General features: G+C 46.5%; 2 protein-coding genes across 3 annotated transcripts; both read right to left on the reverse strand.

Moving 5' to 3' along the window:
• Window positions 1–18,066: 18,066 nt before the first annotated feature.
• Window positions 18,067–23,257, reverse strand: LOC121838661 (cAMP-regulated D2 protein-like). Of its 2 annotated transcripts, none has more exons than XM_042318065.1 (6): window positions 23,042–23,257; window positions 22,648–22,687; window positions 22,386–22,504; window positions 21,865–22,005; window positions 21,048–21,220; window positions 18,067–18,764 (listed from the first exon to the last, which is right to left on the reverse strand). In XM_042318065.1, exons 1-6 carry the CDS (start codon window positions 23,148–23,150, stop codon window positions 18,312–18,314), a joined length of 1,035 nt encoding a protein of 344 aa, XP_042173999.1. In that variant the 5' UTR covers window positions 23,151–23,257; the 3' UTR covers window positions 18,067–18,311. The 2 variants fall into 2 exon arrangements, with proteins under 2 accessions (XP_042173999.1, XP_042174000.1); XM_042318066.1 differs by having other exon boundaries at window positions 22,908–23,155.
• A 22-nt stretch (window positions 23,258–23,279) lies between these two features.
• On the reverse strand, window positions 23,280–26,172 carry LOC121845870 (cholinesterase-like). The gene is made up of 4 exons (XM_042318053.1): window positions 26,098–26,172; window positions 25,672–25,873; window positions 24,771–24,904; window positions 23,280–23,414 (listed from the first exon to the last, which is right to left on the reverse strand). The coding sequence occupies exons 1-4, from the start codon at window positions 26,140–26,142 to the stop codon at window positions 23,280–23,282; spliced, it is 516 nt and encodes a 171-aa protein (XP_042173987.1). The 5' UTR covers window positions 26,143–26,172.
• Window positions 26,173–26,675: the final 503 nt, after the last annotated feature.

Raw genomic sequence — 26,675 nt, forward strand, 5'->3', positions numbered from 1 at the left:
CGTGAGTGAAGGAGGCATTGTTGCGGAATAGAAAGCCGACTCTTGATTTGATTTTCGATTGGAGATGTTTGATATGAGTCTGGAAGGAGAGTTTGCAGTCTAGCCAGACACCTAGGTACTTATAGATGTCCACATATTCAAGGTCGGAACCATCCAGGGTGGTGATGCTAGTTGGGCATGCGGGTGTAGGCAGCGATCGGTTGAAAAGCATGCATTTGGTTTTACTAGCGTTTAAGAGCAGTTGGAGGCCACGGAAGGAGTGTTGTATGGCATTGAAGCTTGTTTGGAGGTTAGATAGCACAGTGTCCAATGACGGGCCGAAAGTATATAGAATGGTGTCGTCTGCGTAGAGGTGGATCAGGGAATCGCCCGCAGCAAGAGCAACGTCAGTGATATATACAGAGAAAAGAGTCGGCCCGAGAATTGAACCCTGTGGCACCCCCATAGAGACTGCCAGAGGACCGGACAGCATGCCCTCCGATTTGACACACTGAACTCTGTCTGCAAAGTAATTGGTGAACCAGGCAAGGCAGTCATCCGAAAAACCGAGGCTACTGAGTCTGCCGATAAGAATATGGTGATTGACAGAGTCGAAAGCCTTGGCAAGGTCAATGAAGACGGCTGCACAGTACTGTCTTTTATCGATGGCGGTTATGATATCGTTTAGTACCTTGAGTGTTGCTGAGGTGCACCCGTGACCGGCTCGGAAACCAGATTGCACAGCGGAGAAGGTACGGTGGGATTCGAGATGGTCAGTGACCTGTTTGTTGACTTGGCTTTCAAAGACCTTAGATAGGCAGGGCAGGATGGATATAGGTCTGTAACAGTTTGGGTCCAGGGTGTCTCCCCCTTTGAAGAGGTGGATGACTGCGGCAGCTTTCCAATCCTTGGGGATCTCAGACGATATGAAAGAGAGGTTGAACAGGCTGGTAATAGGGGTTGCGACAATGGCAGCGGAAAGTTTCAGAAATAGGGGGTCCAGATTGTCAAGCCCAGCTTGGGATGAGGAGAGAGGAGAGGGGGAGGAGGAGTGAAGGGAGGGGAGAGGAGGAGGAGTGAGGAGAGGGGGAGGAGGAGTGAGAAGCGGGGAAGAAGGAGTAAAGGGAGGACAGGGATGAGGGAGAGGAGAGGGGGAGGAGGAGTGAAGGGAGGTGGGGGAGGAGGAGTAAGGGAGGGGGAGGAGGAGTGAGGAGTGAGGAGAGGGGGGGAGGAGGAGTGTAGGGAGGAGGAGGAGGGGTGAGGGGGGGAGGAGAGGGAGGGAGGAGGAGTGAGGGGGAGGAGTAAAGGGAGGAGGGGTATAAGGAGGAGAGTGAAGAGGGGGTGGAGAGTGAGGAGCGGGAGGAGAGGAAGGTAGTAGTGAAGGAGTAATAGAGGAAGCTGACCCGTCCACCTGGGAAGCAGCAGGTTCTGAGAGAGGGGGAGGAAGAGAGGGGGAGAGGACAGAGAAGGTGGAGAGGGGGAGAGGACGGAGAGGGGTGAGGAAGAGAGCGGGGAGAGGACGGAGAGGGGGAGAGGGTGGAGAGGACGGAGAAGGTGGAGAGGGGGAGAGGACGGAGAGGGGGAGGAAAAGAGGGGGAGAGGACTGAGAAGGTGGAGAGGGGGGGAGTGGAAGAGGAAAGGTAGAGTGGAAAGGTGAAAGAGCAGGATGCTATGGTGCGGTGGGGCAGCCGTCTCTACAGAAGCACTCTCTTGTTCCCACCCGTATAAGGTCTCAGTTCCTGGCAAGGCTGTTTGGTTGGCGGGATCGGGTAACCAGGTGAGGTGAGTGGGTGCTGGTTTGTGTGTAGGGGCTCACAGTTGTTATCTACAGCCATTAGATTAGACTGCTTCTGAGTGGTGCAGTGGTCTAAGGCAATGCATGTCAGTGCAAGAGGCGTCACTCAATCCTTGGTTTGAATCCAGGCTGAATCACATCTGGCCGGGATTGGGAGTCAGATAGGGCGGCGCACAATTGGCCCATCGTCGTCTGGGTTTGGCCGGGGTAGGCCGTCAATTTAAATAAGAATTTGTTCTTAAATGACTTGCCTAGTTAAATAAAGGTTAAATGTAAAAATACACCTGTGACTACCTGTGGGCCAGGAGAGGGGAAAGAAGAGTCAGAGCATCAGGTTACAGCGGAGGCTGTATTCTTTACTTTAAGTTAGCTTGAAGAGGTTGGCGTGGAGGGCGTACTCGGGTTACCAGGTGAGGGGCTGTTAAAGGAGGTAGTGTGTCCGCAGGTGCTATCTCTCCCTAAGCAGCCCTACTGTGAGTCAGGGGAGGAAGGTAGGACACAGGAGTGTGCATCTCAAATGGCACGCTATGAGCACTGGTCAAAAGCAGTGCACTGTAGGGAATAGGATGCCATTTGGGATGCGCACACAGAGAGGGGTAAAATGAGGGCATTGAGTGAGAAGAGATTATGTTCATAAAAACAGAAGGGAAACTAGATAGCCAAAATGCCATTAAAGGGACATTGAGAGATTCCTGTAAACTGGAATTGAGTGACAGGTAAGAAAGTAGGTGACAGACATTAAGCTGAAGTCAGTTTATATTTTACTCTTAAATCTGTAATATGTAACTTTTTGGGTGACCCAACCAAATGTATAGATCTGTCATTCTCATTGAAAGCAAGTCTAAGGAGATGTGTTCTATGTGTGCTATTTCTATGCTTCCCATTCTTTTACTTTCAGTTTTGTAAACCAGCTTCAAACAACTGAAAATACTATATTTTTGCTTACAGAAAATACATTTCACAGCGGTTTAGATGGTACAATGATTCTCTATGTTCCAAATGGCACCCTATTCCCCTCACTAGGGCTCTGGTCAAAAGTAGTGCACCGTAGAGGGAATATGTTGGTGCCATGTCAGACACAGTCACTGTCTGAGCTGCAGCTCTCTGCTTCTTGTGTTTACACAGCAGCTGAACAGGAGACCACAGCAGATCAACAGGAGAGCACAGCAGATCAACAGGAGACCACAGCAGATCAACAGGAGACCACAGCAGCTCAACAGGAGACCACAGCAGATCAACAGGAGACCACAGCAGCTGAACAGACCACAGCAGCTCAACAGGAGACCACAGCAGCTCAACAGGAGACCACAGCAGCTCAACAGGGACCACAGACCAGGAGACCACAGCAGCTCAACGGGAGACCACAGCAGATCAACAGGAGACCACAGCAGCTCAGCAGGAGACCACAGCAGCTCAACAGGAGACCACAGCAGCTCAACAGGGAGACCACAGCAGCTCAACAGGAGACCACAGCAGCTCAACACCACAGCAGCTCAACAGGAGACCACAGCAGCTCAACAGGAGACCACAGCAGCTCAACAGGAGACCACAGCAGCTCAACAGGAGACCACAGCAGCTGAACCGCTGAACCGTAGGAGACCACAGCAGCTCAACAGGAGACCACAGCAGCTCAACGGGTGTCATGGAATTATTGTAATCAGAAGGAGAGACTTTTACATTTCCTCAAAACAAGTAACTTTATTATGTAATTACTGCAGTAATGGAGCTGGTTGGTAACCACCCCTGGAGACCACAGCAGTAAACACAAGAAGCAGAGAGCTGTAGCTCAGACAGTAATGGAGCTGGTTGGTAACCACCCCTGGAGGTGATCACAGAACTCAATGAGCGGATTTGAGCCACAGCATTTTATAGCAAAGTCCATCCTCCTGGATGTTCATAACAAACAACAGATGTAGGGTAGCATTCCAGAGGGACATCAGAGACTGTAACGTTCTCTGCTTCACGGAAACATGGCTAACTGGAGAGACGCTATCCGAAGCGGTGCAGCCAGCGGGTTTCTCCACGCATCGCGCCGACAGAAACAAACATCTTTCTGGTAAGAAGAGGGGCGGGGGCGTATGCCTTATGGCCAACGTGACATGGTGTGATGAAAGAAACATACAGGAACTCAAATCCTTCTGTTCACCTGATTTAGAATTCCTCACAATCAAATGTAGACCGCATTATCTACCAAGAGAATTCTCTTCGATTATAATCACAGCCGTATATATCCCCCCAAGCAGACACATCGATGGCTCTGAACGAACTTTATTTAACTCTCTGCAAACTGGAAACGATTTACCCGGAGGCTGCATTCATTGTAGCTGGGGATTTTAACAAGGCTAATCTGAAAACAAGACTCCCTAAAATTTATCAGCATATCGATTGCGCAACCAGGGGTGGAAAGACCCTGGATCATTGTTACTCTAACTTCCGCGACGCATATAAGGCCCTGCCCCGCCCCCTTTCGGAAAAGCTGACCACGACTCCATTTTGTTGATCCCTGCCTACAGACAGAAACTAAAACAAGAAGCTCCCACGCTGAGGTCTGTCCAACGCTGGTCTGACCAAGCTGACTCCACACTCCAAGACTGCTTCCATCACGTGGACTGGGAGATGTTTCGTATTGCGTCAGACAACAACATTGACGAATACGCTGATTCGGTGTGCGAGTTCATTAGAACGTGCGTTGAAGATGACGTTCCCATAGCAACGATTAAAACATTCCCTAACCAGAAACTGTGGATTGATGGCAGCATTCGTGTGAAACTGAAGGCGCGAACCACTGCTTTTAATCAGGGCAAGGTGTCTGGTAACATGACTGAATACAAACAGTGCAGCTATTCCCTCCGCAAGGGCTATCAAACAAGCTAAGCGCCAGTACAGAGACAAAGGAGAATCTCAATTCAACGGCTCAGACACAAGGGGCATGTGGCAGGGTCTACAGTCAATCACGGACTACAGGAAGAAACCCAGCCCAGTCACGGACCAGGATGTCTTGCTCCCAGGCAGACTAAATAACTTTTTTGCCCGCTTTGAGGACAATATAGTGCCACTGACACGGCCTGCAACGAAAACATGCGGTCTCTCCTTCACTGCAGCCGAAGTGAGTAAGACATTTAAACGTGTTAACCCTCGCAAGGCTGCAGGCCCAGACGGCATCCCCAGCCGCGCCCTCAGAGCATGCGCAGACCAGCTGGCCGGTGTGTTTACGGACATATTCAATCAATCCCTATACCAGTCTGCTGTTCCCACATGCTTCAAGAGGGCCACCATTGTTCCTGTTCCCAAGAAAGCTAAGGTAACTGAGCTAAACGACTACCGCCCCGTAGCACTCACATCCGTCATCATGAAGTGCTTTGAGAGACTAGTCAAGGACCATATCACCTCCACCCTACCTGACACCCTAGACCCACTCCAATTTGCTTACCGCCCAAATAGGTCCACAGACGATGCAATCTCAACCACACTGCACACTGCCCTAACCCATCTGGACAAGAGGAATACCTATGTGAGAATGCTGTTCATCGACTACAGCTCGGCATTCAACACCATAGTACCCTCCAAACTCGTCATCAAGCTCGAGACCCTGGGTCTCGACCCCGCGCTGTGCAACTGGGTACTGGACTTCCTGACGGGCCGCCCCAGGTGGTGAAGGTAGGCAACAACATCTCCTCCCCGCTGATCCTCAACACTGGGGCCCCACAAGGGTGCGTTCTGAGCCCTCTCCTGTACTCCCTGTTCACCCACGACTGCGTGGCCACGCACGCCTCCAACTCAATCATCAAGTTTGCGGACGACACAACAGTGGTAGGCTTGATTACCAACAACGACGAGACGGCGTACAGGGAGGAGGTGAGGGCCCTCGGAGTGTGGTGTCAGGAAAATAACCTCACACTCAACGTCAACAAAACAAAGGAGATGATTGTGGACTTCAGGAAACAGCAGAGGGAACACCCCCATCCACATCGATGGAACAGTAGTGGAGAGGGTAGCAAGTTTTAAGTTCCTCGGCATACACATCACAGACAAACTGAATTGGTCCACTCACACAGACAGCATCGTGAGGAAGGCGCAGCAGCGCCTCTTCAACCTCAGGAGGCTGAAGAAATTCGGCTTGTCACCAAAAGCACTCACAAACTTCTACAGATGCACAATCGAGAGCATCCTGGCGGGCTGTATCACCGCCTGGTATGGCAACTGCACCGCCCTCAACCGTAAGGCTCTCCAGAGGGTAGTGAGGTCTGCACAACGCATCACCGGGGGCAAACTACCTGCCCTCCAGGACACCTACACCACCCGATGCTACAGGAAGGCCATAAAGATCATCAAGGACATCAACCACCCGAGCCACTGCCTGTTCACCCCGCTGTCATCCAGAAGGCGAGGTCAGTACAGGTGCATCAAAGCTGGGACAGAGAGACTGAAAAACAGCTTCTATCTCAAGGCCATCAGACTGTTAAACAGCCACCACTAACATTGAGTGGCTACTGCCAACACACTGTCAATGACACTGACTCTACTCCAGCCACTTTAATAATGGGAATTGATGGGAAATGATGTAAATATATCACTAGCCACTTTAAACAATGCTACCTTATATAATGTTACTTACCCTACATTATTCATCTCATATGCATACGTAGATACTGTACTCTATATCATCGACTGCATCCTTATGTAATACATGTATCACTAGCCACTTTAGACACTTTACTAGCCACTATGCCACTTGGTTTACATACTCATCTCATATGTATATACTGTACTCGATATCATCTACTGTATCTTGCCTATGCTGCTCTGTACCATCACTCATTCATATATCCTTATGTACATATTCTTTATCCCCTTACACTGTGTATAAGACAGTAGTTTTTTTGGAATTGTTAGTTAGATTACTTGTTCGTTATTACTGCATTGTCGGAACTAGAAGCACAAGCATTTCGCTACACTCGCATTAACATCTGCTAACCATGTGTATGTGACAAATAAAATTTGATTTGATTTGATTTGATTTGATTTGATTTGATGTATGGAATGGGTCACAAGTTTACTAATAATTCACAGCAAACAGTATCTGCTGTAAATACTGCCCTCATTGTGTAGAAACCAGGGTCTAGCCCTGAGCCATCTCTCCCTGGTACCTTATAGAACAGAAACATTAACTCATGCTATGGAATACGATCTCTTTAGGTTTATCACCCAAATACATCATATATCTTCTGTCAGTGTTAAATCTCCCAGAGGCCCATCCTCAGTAGAACACACAGATATGAGTGTTCTAACAACCCCTTATTCTGTTGCATAAAATAACCACCACATGCAATTACAGTATTATAACATAATCTTGCAATTTTGCTCTACACAGGAGACTACAGCAGATCGACAGGAGACCACAGCAGCTTAACAGGAAGCTACACAGTAGAACAACCTGAAGCTACACAGCAGCTCAACAGGAGACCACAGCAGCTCAATAGGAGACCGCAGCAAATCAACAGGAAGCTACACAGCAGATCAACAGGAGACAACAGCAGCTTAACAGGAAGCTACACAGCAGATCAACAGGAAGTTACACAGCAGATCAACAGGAAGCGACACAGCAGCTAAACAGGAAGCTACACAGCAGATCAACAGGACACCACAGCAGCTCAACAGGAGATCACAGCAGCTCAACAGGAAGCTACACGGCAGCTCAACAGGAAGCTACACAGCAGATCAACAGGAGACCACAGCAGCTCAACAGGAAGCTACTAAGCAGCTCAACAGGAGACCACAGCTGCTCAACTGGAGACCACAGAATCTCAACAGGAGACCACAGCAGAACCAGGGGGTTCTGGCGATCAACATGGCTCCACCAAATACTCCACCAGCGTGTCTAAGTGTGTGTGCGTGTGTGTGCATGTGCCTGTGTGTGTCTGAGTCAGTCTGTATGTGTGCCTGTGTGTGTGTGCCTGTCTATGGTGGGGGAGTAGGATAACGTGTTGTGTCAACACACACACACACACACACACACACACACACACACACACACACACATACACACACACACACACACACACACACACACACACACACACACACACACACACACACACACACACACACACACACACACACACACACACACCACACCAGACAACCAGGGGTAGAAGAATAAACACAGACACACCCTCAGGAAAACCGCCCCCTCACATCCTCATCCTCCTCCCAGATCGTGTGTCACGCTCCCCGTTCGTTGCCCTGGGTGAGGACAGAATAACTAACAGACCAAGGGTTTTGTTGTAGCTAAGACTAGCTACTGTGAAATGTGTTTTGATAGGGCCTGTGGGCAATCTGGGCATCTACAGTGAAACGTAGCCGTGGGTGGAGGAGGCATTGGAATAACATTGTTACTGCTGTCCGGTAACACTGGGCGTGCATCCCAAATGGCACTCTATTCCCATTTATACTGCATTACTTCGGGCTTTGGTTAAAAGTAGTGTACTTGATAGGAAGTAGGGTGCTATTTGGGGCGTAACACTGGATTAGGATACCGTTAAGAAGTAGGAAAGGTTATGCTGCTGCTACTGTTTATTTTGGTGAAAGGAGAAGTCTGAGGGGAATATGAGAAAGCAGGCAGAAAGGGTGTATTCTGTAGTACATGTGAAAACTACTATAAATCTTTCCTGCACCACTATATCAAAACATGCCATCAAATCTACTTGTCTCTTTAGTTTTTCCACTGCGTCTCTTTCATTTCGCTGTAGACATACATCATGAAGTCACATGCTCTTTAACATCCTCAAGTAGAAGTGCGGAGGGGGAATGGGGGCCATGTATGAGACAGGGTCCCCCTGCGCCCCCCCTGGAAGTGTAGACAGGACCTCCCCTCTCCATCCATTATGGACCTCCCCCACACCTTCATTGTGGCCTGGCAAACACCTGTCTCTCTCTCTCTCACACACACACACAAACAAAAAAAAATTGTTGTCCAGAACTAATCTTAATCTGGGAAACTGTCTGTTGATGTTTGCTTTCCATTTGGTCTCTTTGAGGAGAAGCAGTCTGATGGGTTGAAGAATTTGGTCACTGTCTACAGGAAGTTTAAATATTACGCGTGAGCTGTAGCTCAGAGCATCAGAGGTTAATCTAACTCTGTAACTGCGGAGAGTAAGAGAAAGATTCAACACTCTTTTTAGCTGGTCATGCCAGAAAATGGACAGTATGTTGACAGTATGAGCTTTGTCAAGAATCAAAACTTTGTACCTGAATACAGCAGCACCAAGCTACAAGTCTAACATGTAGTGCAGGCAAATTCAAATCTGGACCTCGAAGCCAGTTCCACTGCTGATTTTCATTGTTCCCTTCTAATCAAGGACTCATTTAGACCTGGGACACCAGGTGGGTGCAATTCATTATCAGGTAGAACAGTTAAAACAACCAGGCTGGAAAACCACCAGTACTCCAGACCTCCAGGCTCAGATTGGAACACACCTGCTGAAGTGTATCGAGTTAATGCTAGAAATAGTTAGCATTAGTAATAGTTCCTGAGGGAAATAGCTAGCATTAGGAATAGTTCCTGAGGGAAATAGTTAGCATTAGTAGTGGTACCTGAGGGAAATAGTTGGCATTAGTAGTGGTACCTAAGGGAAATAGTTAGTATTAGTAGTGGTACCTGAGGGAAATAGTTGGCATTAGTACTAGTTCCTGAGGGAAATAGTTAGCATTAGTAGTGGTACCTGAGGGAAATAGTTGGCAGACAAGCTGTGGGCTTTTTATGGTAGCTTCAAAGCCTCAAAGCCAGACTATAAAGAATGGAAGGTGGCTGCAGTTCGGTCCAAAGTACAATGTGACTGGTATGTCTCTCAGGGTGTTCGACATGAAGGCAAGGCGCTCATTCAGGATACATTGGCTGAGTCAGAGCTCATTTACTCACTGTATCCACACATTTTGTAATTAACAACCTTGGTTACATCAATGCGACTGATAATTACTTAATTGAACCTGAACTGGCAGTTTAGGGTATGCCTAATTGCGTTTTGGGAAATGTAATGTGTGTTATGGTCCACTACGCCTTACGGTAAGTGGCCCTGATGGGTTAAGAATATTTGCGTTTGGCTCGGTTACCAGTCTAAATAGGTGTTTTGTGTGCATGTAGATAGGAGAATAAAAAGAGATTGCTCCCAGGCAGAGTGAAGGGAAATGAACACATTATAATAGTAATGTTAATGTTGATAGCAATAGTGTTGATAGTTAGTATTATTGATGTTGATGATTTTCTTGTTCATAATGACTGATATTCTTAATCTCGTCTCTCCCATCGTCCTATGTGTTCCTGAGGTTGATAATAGTCTGAACAGGCACACTATTCCCTAACTGGCACACTATTCCACACTATTCCCCTATAGGAAATAGGGTGCCATTTTGAATACAATTATAGTGTGTAAACCATTCTGTAGCTTGTCCTAGGGGCAAGGGTGGTCCCAACTAGCATGGTACAAACCATCCTGATCTCCTGAGCTTAAATTCTGTAGCGAAATAGAATGTAAGATTGAGAGATCAGGATGGTTCGTACGAGGCGAACAAATTCAAATTTGACTATGGATTTCATATAGGATTTGTTATTGGTCTCTTCATCTCAATTCTCAGCCACTAGTTGAGCAAATACATTCATGTTTGAGTCTGACCCCAAGTGCAAAACTTTACATTTTAGTCGACCCTTTCATCCAGAACAATTTACAGGAGCAATTAGGGAACATTGACAGATTTTTCACTCAGTTGGCTTGAGGATTCAAACCAGCCAACTTTCGTTTACTGGCTCAACACTCTTAACTGCTTGGCTACCTGACACCCTTTATTTATGTAGGGTTTATGTTTCACTGATACACTCTCCTTTTGGGAGAATAACATGACTGTGGAGATGGAGCGCCGGAGGCTAATAATATGTGTTGACAGATTGTGCTGTCTATCGCTCCTGTGTCATTTTCATATAATCTGGAGGAAGATGCCTTAGTGGTTTGGAAGAGGGTGACCGGATTAGAATTCCATGCAGCTCCGAGAGTGTCGCCACATAATTATTCCACATAAAGGGAGAACAGCACTTTATTTGAAGGCCCATAAAAGCGACAGCCTGTGAGGCTGAGTCTGATAAGCTACACTGTTAACTCAAGGAAGAGAGTAATGCCCCCCTGTGCCCTCTCTCTGTCAACGGCACGCAGGGCCTGACCACTGTTTCCCCCTCCAGGCCCATTAATATTCCCAACACAGCTGAACCTGTCCCCTATGTCCTGCCCTCCGCCCAGCGTGCCGGGCCGTTAGCCTCTCTGCACTCTAGTTTAATTAGCCGCTAATGGCAGTTGACAGAACATCACTAATCAACGGTGATGGTAAAGCCCTGACAGAGAGATCTTTGTCCCTACCCCTCCCACACACACACACACACACAAACACACACACACACACACACACTTCCTCCCCCCACCACCCTCCATTCTACCAGCGGTGTGACACGAGGGAAATGGTCATTAGCGTTAGCGCATGTCTCCCACGCGCTGGTGAAGAGGACCTTTGGGCCTCCCCTCTGGCTGAGAGCTTGTGCAGCGCATGCTAGCATCACAACAGCAACACAAATCAATTACAGGGCCTAACAAATAATTGATCCACCCCCCCTCTCCTCCAGGACGAGTATGCATAGCTACACTTTTATTTCCATGCTATGAAATCAATATGCCTATACACAGAGTTATATGTTTGGGTTATTCTCATTCGCTATTCACATTACATTACTGCATTAGTGTAGCATTAGCATGGTGGACATTTTGTGGGCAGAGACCAGGGAGCTGTCAGTGCAGAGTCTAACAAACCCCAGCTTTGTTTCCAATGGCCACTGAGAAATCCCGCAAGCAAAGCTTAAGAGTCATCGGATATATGTGTGTAATTCTGTATGTTTGCGCACAGCAAAAGAAAAGGTAGCTTCCCTCTTACAATACGGAAGGATCAGTGGCTTGGGATGAGGTTTAACTGACCCCACTGAAATCCAGGTTGGGCAACAGATGTTTCTGTGTGTTTGTTTGCCGGTTGTATTACACATACACAAACAAACTGAATGAACTGTGGTTTACAATGTCACAATAGCCCTGACATGATGCTATGTCACTGGAAGAGTTGACTGTACACAAAGCAATGTTAAACTATTTGAATCTACTGTTTTCCACATTTTCTATTTCCCTCCTAAATCTGCTGGATAGACAGAATTATGTGATGGACAAATTGCTAATTGCACAATCACTTTTGAAGTTGCACTCTGGAGCTCTGGAGACCAATGCAATTCTAGCACAAATCTCTCAAGGCTTCTCTATTACATGGCAAAACCTTTGGAGAATAGGGTAGAACTATGTGACTCAGCGGAACCTGGTCCTAGGGCCTTCCGAAAATAGCCATTTACATTCACGTTGTTTCCGTATTACAAAGTAATAAAAGCTGATCAACTGAATTTCTCAATTTTAATTGCCACTTGAATGGGAATTTATGCCTGCAGGACCTCTGAGCCAGTGTCCCTGTGGAGAGGGTAACATTGAGGGAGGCTGGAATAAGGACTACAGTATCCACTACAGTACCCACTACAGTACCCAATAGAGTACCCGCTACAGTATCAACCACAGTTCCCAATAGAGTACATGCTACAGTACCTGCTAGAGTAACCACTATAGTACCCGCTACAGTACCCAATAGAGTACCTGCTAGAGTACCCACTACAGTACCCGCTACAGTACCTGCTACAATACCCAATAGAGCACCCACTACAGTGCCCGCTACAGTACCCACCGCAGTACCTGCTACAGTACTCAATAGAGTACCCGCTACAGTACCCACTACAGTGCCCACTACAGTAGAGTACCCACCAGTGCTACAGTACCTGCTACAATACCCAATAGAGCACCCACTACAGTGCCCGCTACAGTACCCACCGCAGTACTACAGTACTCAATAGAGCTACAGTACCCACTACAGTGCCCACTACAGTACCCAATAGAGTACCCGCTACAGTACCCAATAGAGTACCCACTACAGTACCCGCTACAGTACCCACTACAGTATCCAATAGGTTACCCGCTACAGTACCCAATAGAGTACCCGCTACAGTACCCAATAGAGTACCCGCTACAGTACCCAATAGAGTACCCGCTACAGTACCCGCTACAGTACCCACTACAGTACCCAATAGATTACCTGCTACAGTACCCAATAGATTACCCGCTACAGTACCCGCTACAGTACCCAATAGAGTACCTGCTACAGTACCCAATAGAGTACCTGCTACAGTACCCACTACAGTACCCACTACAGTACCTGCTGGCAGAATCATGTTGTGTGGGTGCTTTGCTGCAGTAGGGACTGCTGCACTTCACAAAATAGATGGTATCATGAGGATGGAAAATTATGTGGATATATTGAAGCAACATCTCAAGACATCAGACAGGAAGTTAAAGCTTGGTCGCAAATGGGTCTTCCAAATGGACAATGACCCCAAGCATACTTCCAAAGTTGTGGCAAAATGGCTTAAGGACAACAAAGTCAAGGTATTGGAGTGGCCATCACAAAGACATGACCTCAATCCTATAGAAAATATGTGGGCAGAACTGAAAAAGCATGTGTGAGCAAGGAGGCCTACAAACCTGACTCAGTTACATCAGCTCTGTCAGGAGGAATGGGCCAAAATTCACCCAACTTATTGTGGGAAGCTTGTGGAAGGCTACCCGAAACGTTTGACCCAAGTGAATCAATTTAAAGGCAATGCTACCAAATACTAATTGAGTGTATGTAAACTTCTGACCCACTGGGAACATGATGAATGAAGTAAAAGCTGAAATAAATAATTCTCTCTACTATTATTCTGACATTTCACATTCTTAAAATAAAGTGGTGATCCTAACTGACCTAAGACAGGGAATTTTTACTAGGATTAAATGTCAGGAATTGTGAAAAACTGAGTTTAAATGTATTTGGCTGAGGTGTTCCGACTTCAACTGTGCATGCAGACTCCATGGTGTTGTTGCAGTACCCCTCAATTCAACTCGTAATAACACACATCTCTAACGTACTTATCTTATCTGCGTTCACAATGACCCATTGGTAGCTATTTTGTGTCCAAACGTCTTCAGAAATTAAATGCACCAAAGACTGTTATTTGAGTACCAAAGAGAGGAATAATATCTGCTCGTTTTCAGACAAGACAGGACTTTGTACTCCCTGGTACATGCCCCCAGCACACAAGACAAAACAATGTTCTCTTATTGAGATGTAAGACAACAGCTGGACTTTAGCCAGAACACGAAAACAGCAACTCAAAGGATTACGTCCCAAATGGCACCCTATTCTCTATATAGTGCACTACTTTTGACCAGGACCCATAGGGCTTTGATCAAAAGTTGTGCACTATGTAGGGAATAGGGTGCCATTTGGAAAACAAGTAAACTTTTACACAGAGCTCTAGAGACAACTGCTAGGGGCTTTTCTGACTCATTTTGAATTCACAACGACAAGAGGACTAATTTCATCTCCACTCACAGTTGCCCTTGAGACTTCAACACGTTGAGGCAATTTCAGAGGATGAATACTGGTTGGGTTGAGGCCTCTTATTCCATCAGTTGCCTCTGATGCCAAAGGAGTCAATCAGTCAAAATGTAATCTTCAAAAAAATGTGATCCTCTGTATCCTTTTCCTCCCTATCTAATTGTAATAGCTTGTCTAATTGTCACACAGCTGCCTGATGTAATCAGAAAAACTTTCAAATCACAGTATGTGTTTGTGGGATTTTACATAGTGTCCCATTTTTAATTACAAGGTTTTTAAATTTTGTATTTTATTTTTTAAACTAATTTCGTCTCTCTTCCATGTAAAGGCTGCATTCAAGGTCTCCACCGTCAACAACAACAGCACTTCACACTTCTGCATCCTGGCTTGCTGCATGGCCGATGTGCAGAGCGGAGCTGTCATCTGATTTTTAATTGCCGCCATCGTGGCCATAATCAGATATTTTTGGAATGCATCCATGCAAAGACTCTGCTCGCAAAGAGTGCCAGAGATAATTTAGATCCTAGTGACAATCAGCCACTGACTCAGGCCATTCCCTCATTATAAGTGGATGAGGTGGATAGTCTCTCTGAGTTTTCTCGTCCTCGCTGATGATCATAAGATTTGGAGAGAACCCCAGTCAGGAACTAACCATTAGTGTGGTGCTATGATTAGCTGCCATTGATTGTACATCCAGCCATCTTTGATCACTCAATCGATGGCATTGTAATGCAGTTCATGTTGGTATTGGACAACTGTGAAAGAACATCCAGTAGAGCTCAGTGTTAATGAGGTTGAATGCAGTTCATGTTGGTATTGGACACTGTGTAAGGGCAGGGAAACAGTAGAGCTCAGTGTTAATGAGGTTGATATGCAGTTCATGTTGGTATTGGACAACTGTTAGGGCCATTGGAACATCCAGCCAGTAGATCTTTGATCAGTGTTGGACAATGAGTAGGTTGATATGCAGTTCATGTTGGTATTGGACAACTGTGTAAGGGCAGGGGAACATCCAGTAGAGCTCAGTGTTAATGAGGTTGATATGCAGTTCATGTTGGTATTGGACAACTGTGTAAGGGCAGGGGAACATCCAGTAGAGCTCAGTGTTAATGAGGTTGAGTTGGCACTCTCTTTTGGTGTCAGCACATCTCATAATCAGTGTGGGACTGTACAGGCAGTGTGTGTATGTGTATGTCTGTGCTTATGTGTGTGTGTGTCCTGGCGTGTGTGTGTTTACATGCACACATGCAAGTGGGTGTGTGTGTGTGTGTGGCATAGGCTGGCACTGTAGAGGGAAAAGGTCAGAGACTGCAGTGAGTTTGGCATCTAGAAGAGAGGACACCATAAGAGAGAGGAAAATAGGGACACATCACAGTGGCCTCCGTTGACATTGAGAGCCATGTACTCCAGGACTGCTTCCCAAATGGCACCTGATTCCCTACATAGTGCACTACTTTTAACCAGGGCCCATGCACCGTAAAGGGAATAGGGTTCCATTTGGGACAGAACCATGTGCTCCAGATATGCAGTGTAAATACACTGAATCAATGTAGTGGCTGAATGCTAGCAACGCGGTGGGTAAACTCCACAACAGGGGGAAAGTTACATGTTGAAATACAGAGCCACATCATGCCTGAAAAATTAATTGCATTTCCCCTCGGCTTATTTCCATATATATTACAATTCAATGATAGAATACCATTTGTCCTCAGAGCTTCATACCCACCATCCAGGTGGTGGTGAATACAGTTGAAGATGACATATATTACAGGTGAATTAATCATTTTATGCCTGCTATCTTATAGTGGATTAAGGTTAGGATAACATGAGTAGTCTGAGGCTCTGTGAAGTTTCCCCAAGGAACAGATCTAGGACCAGCTTCCCCTCCCTCAATCCTAACTTTAATTTGGGGTGGCAGGGTTGCCTAGTGGTTAGAGCGTTGGACTAGTAACCAAGTTGCAAGTTCAAATCCCCAAGCTGACAAGGTACAAATCTGTCGTTCTGTCCCTGAACAGGCAGTTAACCCACTGTTCCTAGGCCGTCATTGAAAATAAGAATTTGTTCTTAACGGACTTGCCTAGTTAAATAAAGGTTAAAAAAATATATTTAAAAAACTAAATCATTAGTGGGTGAAATGCAAAACTGACCCATGATCAGCATCCAGGGGCAAATTCACCCTACACAACTATTGAAAATGCATTGTAATCTGTAGCCCTGCTGTTTAACAAGGAAGTAGACATGTTCAAGAGGGAACATGACCTCAGTTGCCTTTAGGGCCATTTTGAGATTCTAGGTAACCTTTTCTATTAATCTGGACTTACTGCTGTGAAATCAATACTTTATGTTATGCCTCTGAGCATGTAGGTTGGTAGGAAGGGAGAGAAAGAGCCAGAGAGAAGAGGGGGGATGGAAAGAGAGAGCTAGAGAGAAGAGGGGGATGGAAAGAGAGAGCTAGAGAGAAGAGGGGGGATGGAAAAGAGAGCTAGAGAGAAGAGGGGGATGGAAAGAGAGAGCTAGAGAGATGGAAAGAGAGCTAGGGGGGATGGAAAGAGAGAGCTAGAGAGAAGAGGGGGATGGAAAGAGAGAGCTAGAGAGAAGAGGGGGATGGAAAGAGAGAGCTAGAGAGAAGAGGGGGATGGAAAGAGAAGCTAGAGAGAGAAGAGGGGGGATGGAAAGAGAGAGCTAGAGAGAAGAGGGGGATGGAAAGAGAGAGCTAGAGAGAAGAGGGGGGATGGAAAGAGAGAGCTAGAGAGAAGGGGGGGATGGAAAGAGAGCTAGAGAGAAGAGAGGGGGATGGAAAGAGAGCTAGAGAGAAGAGGGGGATGGAAAGAAGAGAAGAGGGGGGGATGGAAAAGAGAGCTAGAGAGAAGAGGGGGATGGAAAAGAGAGCTAGAGAGAAGAGGGGGATGGAAAGAGAGCTAGAGAGAAGAGGGGGATGGGAAAGAGGGGGATGGAAAGAGAGAGCTAGAGAGAAGAGGGGGGATGGAAAGAGAGAGCTAGAGAGAAGAGGGGGATGGAAAGAGAACTAGAGATGGAAGAGGGGATGGAAAGAGAACTAGAGAGAAGAGGGGGATGGAAAGAGAACTAGAGAGAAGGGGGATGGAAAGAGAACTAGAGAGAAGAGGGGGAACGAGTAAGCTAGGGAGACCTACTAGATGTCAATCGTCAGTATGTATGTTTTCAGGTCGTTCTGACCCAGCATGCATCTGAATGACCAATCTACCATGTGCACCCTACATGGTGCTCAACCCAATGGCCATGCTTTTTTACGAAGATAACATTGAGTATTTCTCACTGTGATTTATTTGTCATAGAAAAAACATTATCCAAAATGATTCACATGTACAGCGACAGTGGGGTATTCATGTAGGAGTTCTCAAGTACGTAGCCAACAAATCACTGCACAAATCACATCAAATGAAGCAGCTGGGGACGAGAAATGGTTAGAAAACTAAAAACATGCAGTTCTTCCAAAGTAGATACACAGATATGTTTCCTACGTCAGAGGAGAGAAGGATGACTGCACCTTTTCATCCCCTCCTTCCCTCGTCTTCTTCTCTTCCCCTCATCTTCTTCTCTTCCCCCTCGTCTTCTTCTCCTCATCATCTTCTCTCCCCTCATCGTCTTCTCCTCCCCCTCATCGTCTTCTCCTCCCCTCATCGTCTTCTCCTCCCCTCATCGTCTTCTCTTCCCCTCATCGTCTTCTCCTCCCCTCATCGTCTTCTCCTCCCCTCATCGTCTTCTCCTCCCCTCATCGTCTTCTTCTCCCCTCATCGTCTTCTTCTCCCCTCATCGTCTTCTTCTCTTCCCCTCCTACATAAGTGCTTCACAAATCATCTCTAAGTGTAAGTCATACTCTATAAATGGTGTGTACAGGGTGACAACCATTCCGACTGTAGGGTGAATTGCCAAATGTGACATAACACTCTATGTATGGTATGCATACATAACCAATACCAACACCTTTGCCCGCCCCTATGCCCTAATAGATGCCCAGCTTGTCCCAGAAGTCACAGATATGGTCCCTGGTGCCCACCTGGGCATGGGAGCGGACAGTGAAGTTCATGACCAACCAGGAGCTGGTGTCCGAGTAGCGGGGCCAGGCCGGCAGGCGCTGCTGTCTACAGAAGCCGCTCTGTTGCATCCGTGAGGCCGGGTCCCCGGTGTGGGCGAATGTCCCCCAGTAACACAACATCCGATTGGACAGCAGCCTCTCGGGTGGGGCCAGCGTGAAGTTAGCCATGGAGGCAGTGTTGAAGAGGAAGGGCAGCTCAGCACCGTGACACACGTGCTCGTAGCAGAAGGACAGACCGGACCACACACTGTGGTCCGATATCACATGGTCAAAGACGTACATCCACACGGCGCTGCCCACTTTGGTGCCTGCCCGGGCTGCCTTACGGGAGGGGCAAAGGAAGACGTAGTCTGTAACAATCTGGAGGTAAGTAGAGAGGTCATTGAGTTCAATAGAATCTGGGAGTAAACAGAGAGGTCATTGAGGTCAATACAATCTGGGAGTAAACAGAGAGGTCATTGAGGTCAATACAATCTGGGAGTAAACAGAGAGGTCATTGAGGTCAATGCAATCTGGGGGTAAACAGAGAGTTCGTTGAGTTCAACAAAGAGAAAAGAGTCCCTAGTGGCTAGTGTGTGTGCTACAGAACTGCTGCTCAAAGCATTTTGTCTCGCTTGTTACCTGGAAACTATACTCAGGAAAACACTCAGTGCAGCCGCCTACGCGGCACAGAATCATCTAGAACACCTGTAACCCTCAGTGTCCTCAAAGGATATACACGGAACAAAAATATAAAATACAACAATTTCAAAGATTTTACTGAGTTGCAGTTCATATAAGGAAATCAGTCAATTGAAATAGATTAGTTCGGCCCTAATCTATGGATTTCACATGACTGGGGATACAGACATCCATCTGTTGGTCACAGATACCTCCCCTTCGCTTGCTCCCCAGTTCACTTTCTCTACCACTCCCTCTCCCCCCTCCCGCTCTCTTCCCCTTTACCTCTCCTTCTCCCCCTCCCAGGCTGAGGCTTGTGGCCTCAGTGCAATAGCTGACATTTGTCATGACCCTCCCCTCCCCTGGGACCTGTCCTTTAGGAAGGGGGGGGGGGGTCCTTCCTCCTATGCTGCTCCTCTTCACTGGGCACACACAGACAGTGAACTGTATATGAATACTAAACAGGTATGGGAGTGTCACCTTCTGCCCCCTGCCTCTCAGCACACTCATCTCTCACTTTAGATTCAAAACCTCCAGAGAAAGTACCTGAGGCTACTTACCATCCGAGCTCTCGGTTTCACATTTTGGATGTGGACTTGGAAATGAGAGCGTTTCCCTCACTACAGTGAATGCATGTATTCTACTGATGCAGTTTGTGTATTCATTGTCTGTTGTTGTCTCTAGTGTGGTTGGAGTCAGTTTATCCTGTAATCCACACTGAACGTCATCTAGCCTGAGCTGGTAGTGAAATAGCCTGGGCTGCATACTGAATATGGCTCTGATGTCAACTCTCTGGCTGACTGGGTGGAGCTGCCCCTAGACACTGATCTTTGGTCAGTTTTGCATTTCCCCCAATACTGGTTAAGGTTAGGATGGGGGGAGGGGAAGCTGATCCTAGATCTGTAGCTTGGGGAAACTGTGATTGGGTAGTCTTCCTCTGTGTCTCTTATTTCCTAAAGATCTGCTTCCACTGTGTGGTATACATCTCAAAGAGACAATGGCACTCTGCTCCAGACAGCACCACTAATGATTCTTTGAGGAGGATGGCCATGGGAGGAGCCTAAACAGAAATTAGTATTTTAGCTCCCTCTGCTGGTAATCATGTGGAGTTGCACTATGAAGAACCAAACTATCAGATGTAACCCATCTCTACACAGATTAAAATCAGAAAATGTCAAGCGTTTACCTCTAAAATAACTCAGGCAGTTAGAAACCTAGCTCTCTGGGTTATTGTGATAGTTTGGTTAATCAAAAAAGAATCGGAACCTAATACAAATTTGGTAGCCTATAATTATAATGATTAAGTCCGTCCTGATTTTTTTGATGACTTGGACAGATCATTCCCACAGAGAATTGAGTAAGAGATTTTCAGCATGGGGAGTAGGGTGAAGGTATCGCTAGAGTAGACGCTTATCTTGGGTCAGTTTAGCATTTTTTGTAGGTTAGGATTGGGGGAGGGAAGCTGATCCTAGGTCTGTACCTACTGAAACCTTCTCCCCAGAGCTCAACAAGGCTCATCTAGATGCGGTGAGATGAAGCGAGGAGATGGGCAGATGTGTCCTCATCACGCTCCGAGGTCTCTCTCTACAGTCCACTGGCTGCAGACGTGACCGTCTAGCCCTACAACCACTGATCTGGAGCCTGACAATGAACATTGCCAAAACTTTTGTTGACTTTAATGTAAAACATTACTTTTTTGGATGATTAATCAATGTCCTTTTTACATTCGATTTGTCTTTTTTTATCTAACATGTTTGCATGGACAACACTGAGTTTCTCCCTGGCTACGTCCCAATGATCTCGTCTTCCTGATGTCTGGACCCGTTCACTACTCATTTAAAAGCATTGGATTGGTGTAGGCATAGGCTGGAGTTTCCATACCAGTAATTTCCTGCCAAATCCATTAAGGGAAGTGAACAAGTGCACACTTTGGGAGAAAGGAGAGATTATTGGGACGCACCCTCTGTGAAAGTCATATTTTACCTGAGCCAGCATGTCCCGTCGGTCAATGTCCTTGTACAGGGGCAGGTACTTGTGTAGGATCCTGAGGGCGTGCTGTTTGAAGATAGCCGCGGTGTAGACGGTGCACTCCACCGCAGACACAGGCTTGGTGAAGACCCCGTACACAAATATCACCCCCTCCTCTGAAGTGGTCCCTGCAAGGTTGTTGTACGTCAACAGCATGCCTTCAAAATGTTGGTCCAAACGTTCTGGTATAATCTTGGTTGTGTTCATTAGGCACCAAACAGAAGAAATCGGGATGAAACAGGGAGGGAGGGACTATCTGGAATCATTTACATTTTCTATAGAAAGGTTTTAAACATTTGCGAGCCCTAATGAACACAACTCTGGTATGAATATAACCATGGATCCTGTAGAAGGGAAGGACACAGAACACATCAGGGACGAAGAATCTCTCCTACAGATGTGTTATGTCGAGTGGCCAGCTGAGAGGGAACCAGTTGCACTTCACCATCTAACATTCAACTACTCAATCTAATTAAGTCACACCCTTAGCCAGCTTAGCCAAAGCCCAGGCATTGACTTGGGGAGCCAATGCAACTCTTCAGGTCTCTGGCAATGGTTACTCGTCATCACACATGCACCGAACCACCTCTGTAACCTTAAGTGTGTAACAGATGTCTTCACTAGTACAGAGTACCTACTTTTAATATACTGTAAGTTGTTCTTTGAGTGTCCTGAAAGACATTTGACAAATTAAATGTATTATTAAGTGTTATGGGGCCAGCCGTTAAAAGCTGTTCTGGTTAAATGTGAGTGTATTTCAAGTGGTCCATACCAAGGAGGACTGGTTTCTCCTTCTGCCAGTGGCCCTTCTGGAAGGCAGTCACAGCCTGCTCCTTGATCAGCTCTCCATCCACGTAGGGCCCCCAGGTCTCAAAGATCTCCAGGAACCTGAAGGGATTCACCACTTTGGAACCTGAGACAGAGAGAGAGAGAGAGAGAGAGAGAGGAGGAAGGGGAAGAAAGAGAGAGAGTCAGAGAGAACAACAATTAGCGACTTACCAAAATACACCGTGCAAATATACAGAAAATGACTCCACTCAAAATGCTAAACAACAAGCTCTGTAATGAAACACACTCAGCAACTCTGAGATGTTGATGTTGTCATGAATAAGGGCCAACTTAGATAGGGCTCGGGTCAAAGTAAGGAACAATTTGGGACACAACAAATGTTGACCCTCTACCTATGGGGATAGGGGGCCATTTGGGTCACAACTCGGTCTAAAAACGGTCAGTCAGAGACAAACAGATAGACAGAGACACAGAAGAAGACACAGAAGAAGACTGGTCTCCTACTTGACTTCATCTGGGCAGCGAGGACAGCCTGAGGACTGAGGGACAGCAGGCACACGATGTCGCTCACAGAGCAATTGGCCTGTCTGGCAAAGTCCCTCCCCAGCTTCAGGGCATCATGTCTGGAACAAAGAAAACAGACCACAGATAGTCTCTTTCTGCTCAATGGGAACATTAGGTAGTGCCACATCTCTTCCAGGAGAGTAACGACAGCTGGAGATGGAATGACTGTTTTACTAGGACATGGACTGAAACTTAAAGGTACCTCGTCTTCTTGGATGCATTAGCATGTCTAAACTGTAACCCTGAGGGGAGAAATAACATTGAATTTAATTGATTGAATTCAATTAATCCCATTTATTCCTTGTAGCTTGACAGGCCGTATAACAAAACACTTATCAGGAAGTCGGCGATTCACTTTTGTAGTCAATTTCACATATGGCAAGGATTACTCATTCAAAATGTGGGAAGGATAAATTGATCTATATAGATGATAGAAGCAAAGTGAGGGTCTCCTTCTTAAACCTGAAATCCTGAATGGTGAAACCGCCACGTCTGTTTGGGATATTATAACAAACGAAGAAGTTACTGGAAACAATGAACACTGTATTTTTCCCTTTGCCATCGTCGCACGCGCGATAGAGCAGTAGAATACGTACTGACATTTAAAACAACAACAACGGAGGTGGGGCGGACAGTGGCACCGTTTCCACTACGGCGGATTTCATCTTTTAAGGAGTTAGCGATCAAGACCACCAGCTGAGTCATGTGTACATTCGGCCAACGGAAGGAAACGGACTGAAACAGGAAGATAAATGTGAATCTGTCCAATGAGAAATGCTTGTTTTTGCTGCAGTGTGCCCAAATGAACACTACCCAGATGTTAGGAGTTAGAGGTCACCGACCTGGTCTTGAGAGGATGGAGAAGGGTAGGCTCTGGAACACAGCCTGTTTGAACAGGGGCTTACTGCTCTGGACCATCAGATGGAGGCTCACTGACTGGGCTCCTGCACTCTCCCCAAACATGGTCACCTGTTTTGGATGTTAATGAGCCATAATCAGGGTTGTGTTGTATATCCACAGACAGAGAAAATAACAACGTACACAAACACATAATCCTGATGGTTTTATGCCTCATTTAGATATAACGCAGGATGATAAAGCTGTTTATCTTTGTTTGATGGAGTTGGGATATAGAACTGAAAGGCTTTCAACATCACTTTTACTGAACCAACCAGCGTGTGGTACTAGCTGTTTGTATGAGATGCCAGCAATTTCTCTTTCTGCATGATCCAACAAATGTGTTTGTGTTGGGTCTGCAGTAGGGCACAACTAGGGCTTCTGGAAAACCAGAGAATTTATTGAAAGTTCCTGGAATTTTGCAACCCTACTCTGCAGCATAGCCCCATCTCCGGACAGCATCTTTCCCCACTCGATAACCACTCAGAGAAATGTCATCAGGGCTGGAGGAGCTCTTCGCTGTGCCTCACAGATAACCACTCAGAGAAATGTCATCAGGGCTGGAGGAGCTCTTAGCTGTGCCTCACAGAGGCTGTTATTCTCTATGCCTCACAGAGGCTGTTATTCTCCCAGTGGTGTGGCCTACAAATCAGTCACGACAGCACCACGGGATACATAGAGGTCATTCAACAACAACCACTGCTGAAATACAACCAACAAGGTATTTCTATACATGGTCAGAATGTGAATATGTGTATCTGTGTATCAGTGGAGTTTTTCCTGACCAGAGTTGGGATCAATTCCATTTCACTTCAGTCCATTCAGGAAGTAGACAGAAATTCAAATTCACTGTTCAATGACAACAATTGGAATTTAAATGTATATTTACTTCCCGAATTGACTGAATTTAAATGGAAATGACCCCAACCCTTTCCCCTGAGCCCCAACCCTGAGCTGAGCCCCAACCCTGCACCTGAGCCCCAACCCTGCACCTGAGCCCCAACCCTGCACCTGAGCAACCCTGAGCCCCAACCCTGCACCTGAGCCCCAACCCTGCACCTGAGCCCCAACCCTGCACCTGAGCCCCAACCCTGCACCTGAGCCCCAACCCTGCACCTGAGCCCCAACCCTGCACCTGAGTCCCAACCCTGCACCAAAACAAAAAGATCAGTTTGAGTCCGTTGAGATTATCAAGGACTTGAGGTGCTGGAAGAAAATCAGATGTTGTCATTTTGTATGACTGTGGATGTGACTGTGTGACTGTGGATCATTAGGCGTTAAATAGATAAAAAAACAGACATAAACAGGCAGGGACTACGTGGGCTAGTCTAAGAAACACTCAAATTCGTTTTCCATTGCGAAACATTTGTAAATATTTCCCTTTCCTGCTCTAATGAACACAACCCAGGATAATGTGTACGTGCTTGCCTTGCTGGGGTCGCCTCCGAACAGAGCGATGTTTTGTTGAACCCAGAGAAGAGCAACCTGCTGATCCAGGATCCCATAATTCCCGGTTGCTGAGGTTTTGGGGTCTTTTCCCGAGACGAGGAAACCAAACGCCCCTGCAATGATACAGCAAGTTCCTTGGACCATGAAAAACTATACACAAAACAACACACCTCTCAGAGGAGACTGGTGGGCAGAGATATAGGAGGACTGGCTAATCATAATGTCTGAAGTGGAATTGATGGAACGGATTCAAACACATCAACACATGGCGTTTTGATATGGTTCTATTTATGCCATTCCAGCCATTACAATTAACCCATCCTCCCATCTCTGCCCACCAGCCTCTTCTGACAGCCACACAGATAATGGCCTTTTCTCAATGGTCTCACATACCCATATTGATCAGGCCACCACAGGGTCGCAACTCGCTACACCCACCAAATGGTATTTATTGAGGAGAGGATGGTAGAAGTCTAAGTCCACTTGAGAAAAGTATATTATATATACAGCAAGTTGATATACCCAGGGTCTTCTGCTAAATCAGACAAGCTCTCTGTTCAGAAATGTTTGAAATCACCATCCTAGTTTTGGGACTGTGTAGGATAATGTAATCAGCAAACACACTAATGAATCACAAGGTCTCTGGACTGTCTCTGCCCAGTTCCAGGTCTCTTATGAAAGAAACGATTTGATCTCATGGAAACTAGCCTGGATAACTAGATAAAGGTTGTATAGTGAAGAGGTGTAGGGTGACGTTCCCTTGAAATACAAACCCTGGTCAGTTTAGCATTTTCCCCACTAATGGTTAAGGTTAGGGAAACTGATCCTAGATATGTACCTAGAGAAACTCCACCCCGGAGCTAAAGAACACCTGTCTTACCTAGCCGATACGCCATGCTCACCACCACAGTGCGAGTGAAGTTACTGATGAACCTCCCATCGTACAGGGGCTTGGAGGCTGAGCCAGCAATGAAATCTCCCCCGTGGATCCACACCATCACTGGCAGGGTTGTCAGTAAAGGGGAACTGAAGTTCACATCCAGAGGTACAAATATGTTGAGGTAGAGGCAGTTCTCACTCACCATTTAATTGCAGAAATCAAATAGTCACATTTCAGATGCCATTTCACAAGCCAAATAAAATACTCACATTATTGATGAATCAAAGACATTCCTGGATGTTATCAGGAGATTATTCACTACTTTGTTAATTTCATGTTTCACTGTCAACACGCTGCACATGACACACACATATATTGTGCTAAATTATAACATAATTATCGAGCCCATCTGTGTTAGTCCCCTACCTTCTGAGGGCACTTGTCAGATATGGGGCCACTGCAGCCTTGCATACACGCGTTCCTCGGGTACGTGGCGTCGTGGACCCCAGCCACGGGGTCACCGGTCTGGGGGCTTCCAGCGGTGCGTGGCCACAGGTGGGTCCGCGTACGGGATCCCATAAAATATGTGGGACTTTTCCACTGTGAGTCCCTTGATCAACCCATTGTTGGTCAACACTATGGGGCCATAGTCAGGAATATCAGGGATGGTAGTCCCGGTGTTGAGTGTATTCTGGATGACTGGTTCCTCATCAGTCCAGATGGGAATGGAATCCTCTGGATCTCCAAGCTCCTCCAGTGAGTTTGTTTCAAAGCGAAGGTCTCTGTTGATAGGCAGAGGCTGATCCCTGACCAGTAGTCCAGAGGAAGAAATCCTTCTAATAAACTCTGTAAGGTCGATCTCATTCTCAAACGTTGCCTCCTCTGCAAAAGACAGCGCAAAGACCAGTGAGCAATGCAGCAAGAAACAGTGACAGCTCTCCATCTTTCCTGAATGAATTATTAGAAAGTATTAGCCAGGGTCTCTCAGTCAGGTCTGATCATTC

Source organism: Oncorhynchus tshawytscha, unplaced genomic scaffold, assembly GCF_018296145.1.
Source record: "Oncorhynchus tshawytscha isolate Ot180627B unplaced genomic scaffold, Otsh_v2.0 Un_scaffold_10343_pilon_pilon, whole genome shotgun sequence".
Taxonomy (NCBI): Eukaryota; Metazoa; Chordata; class Actinopteri; order Salmoniformes; family Salmonidae; genus Oncorhynchus; species Oncorhynchus tshawytscha.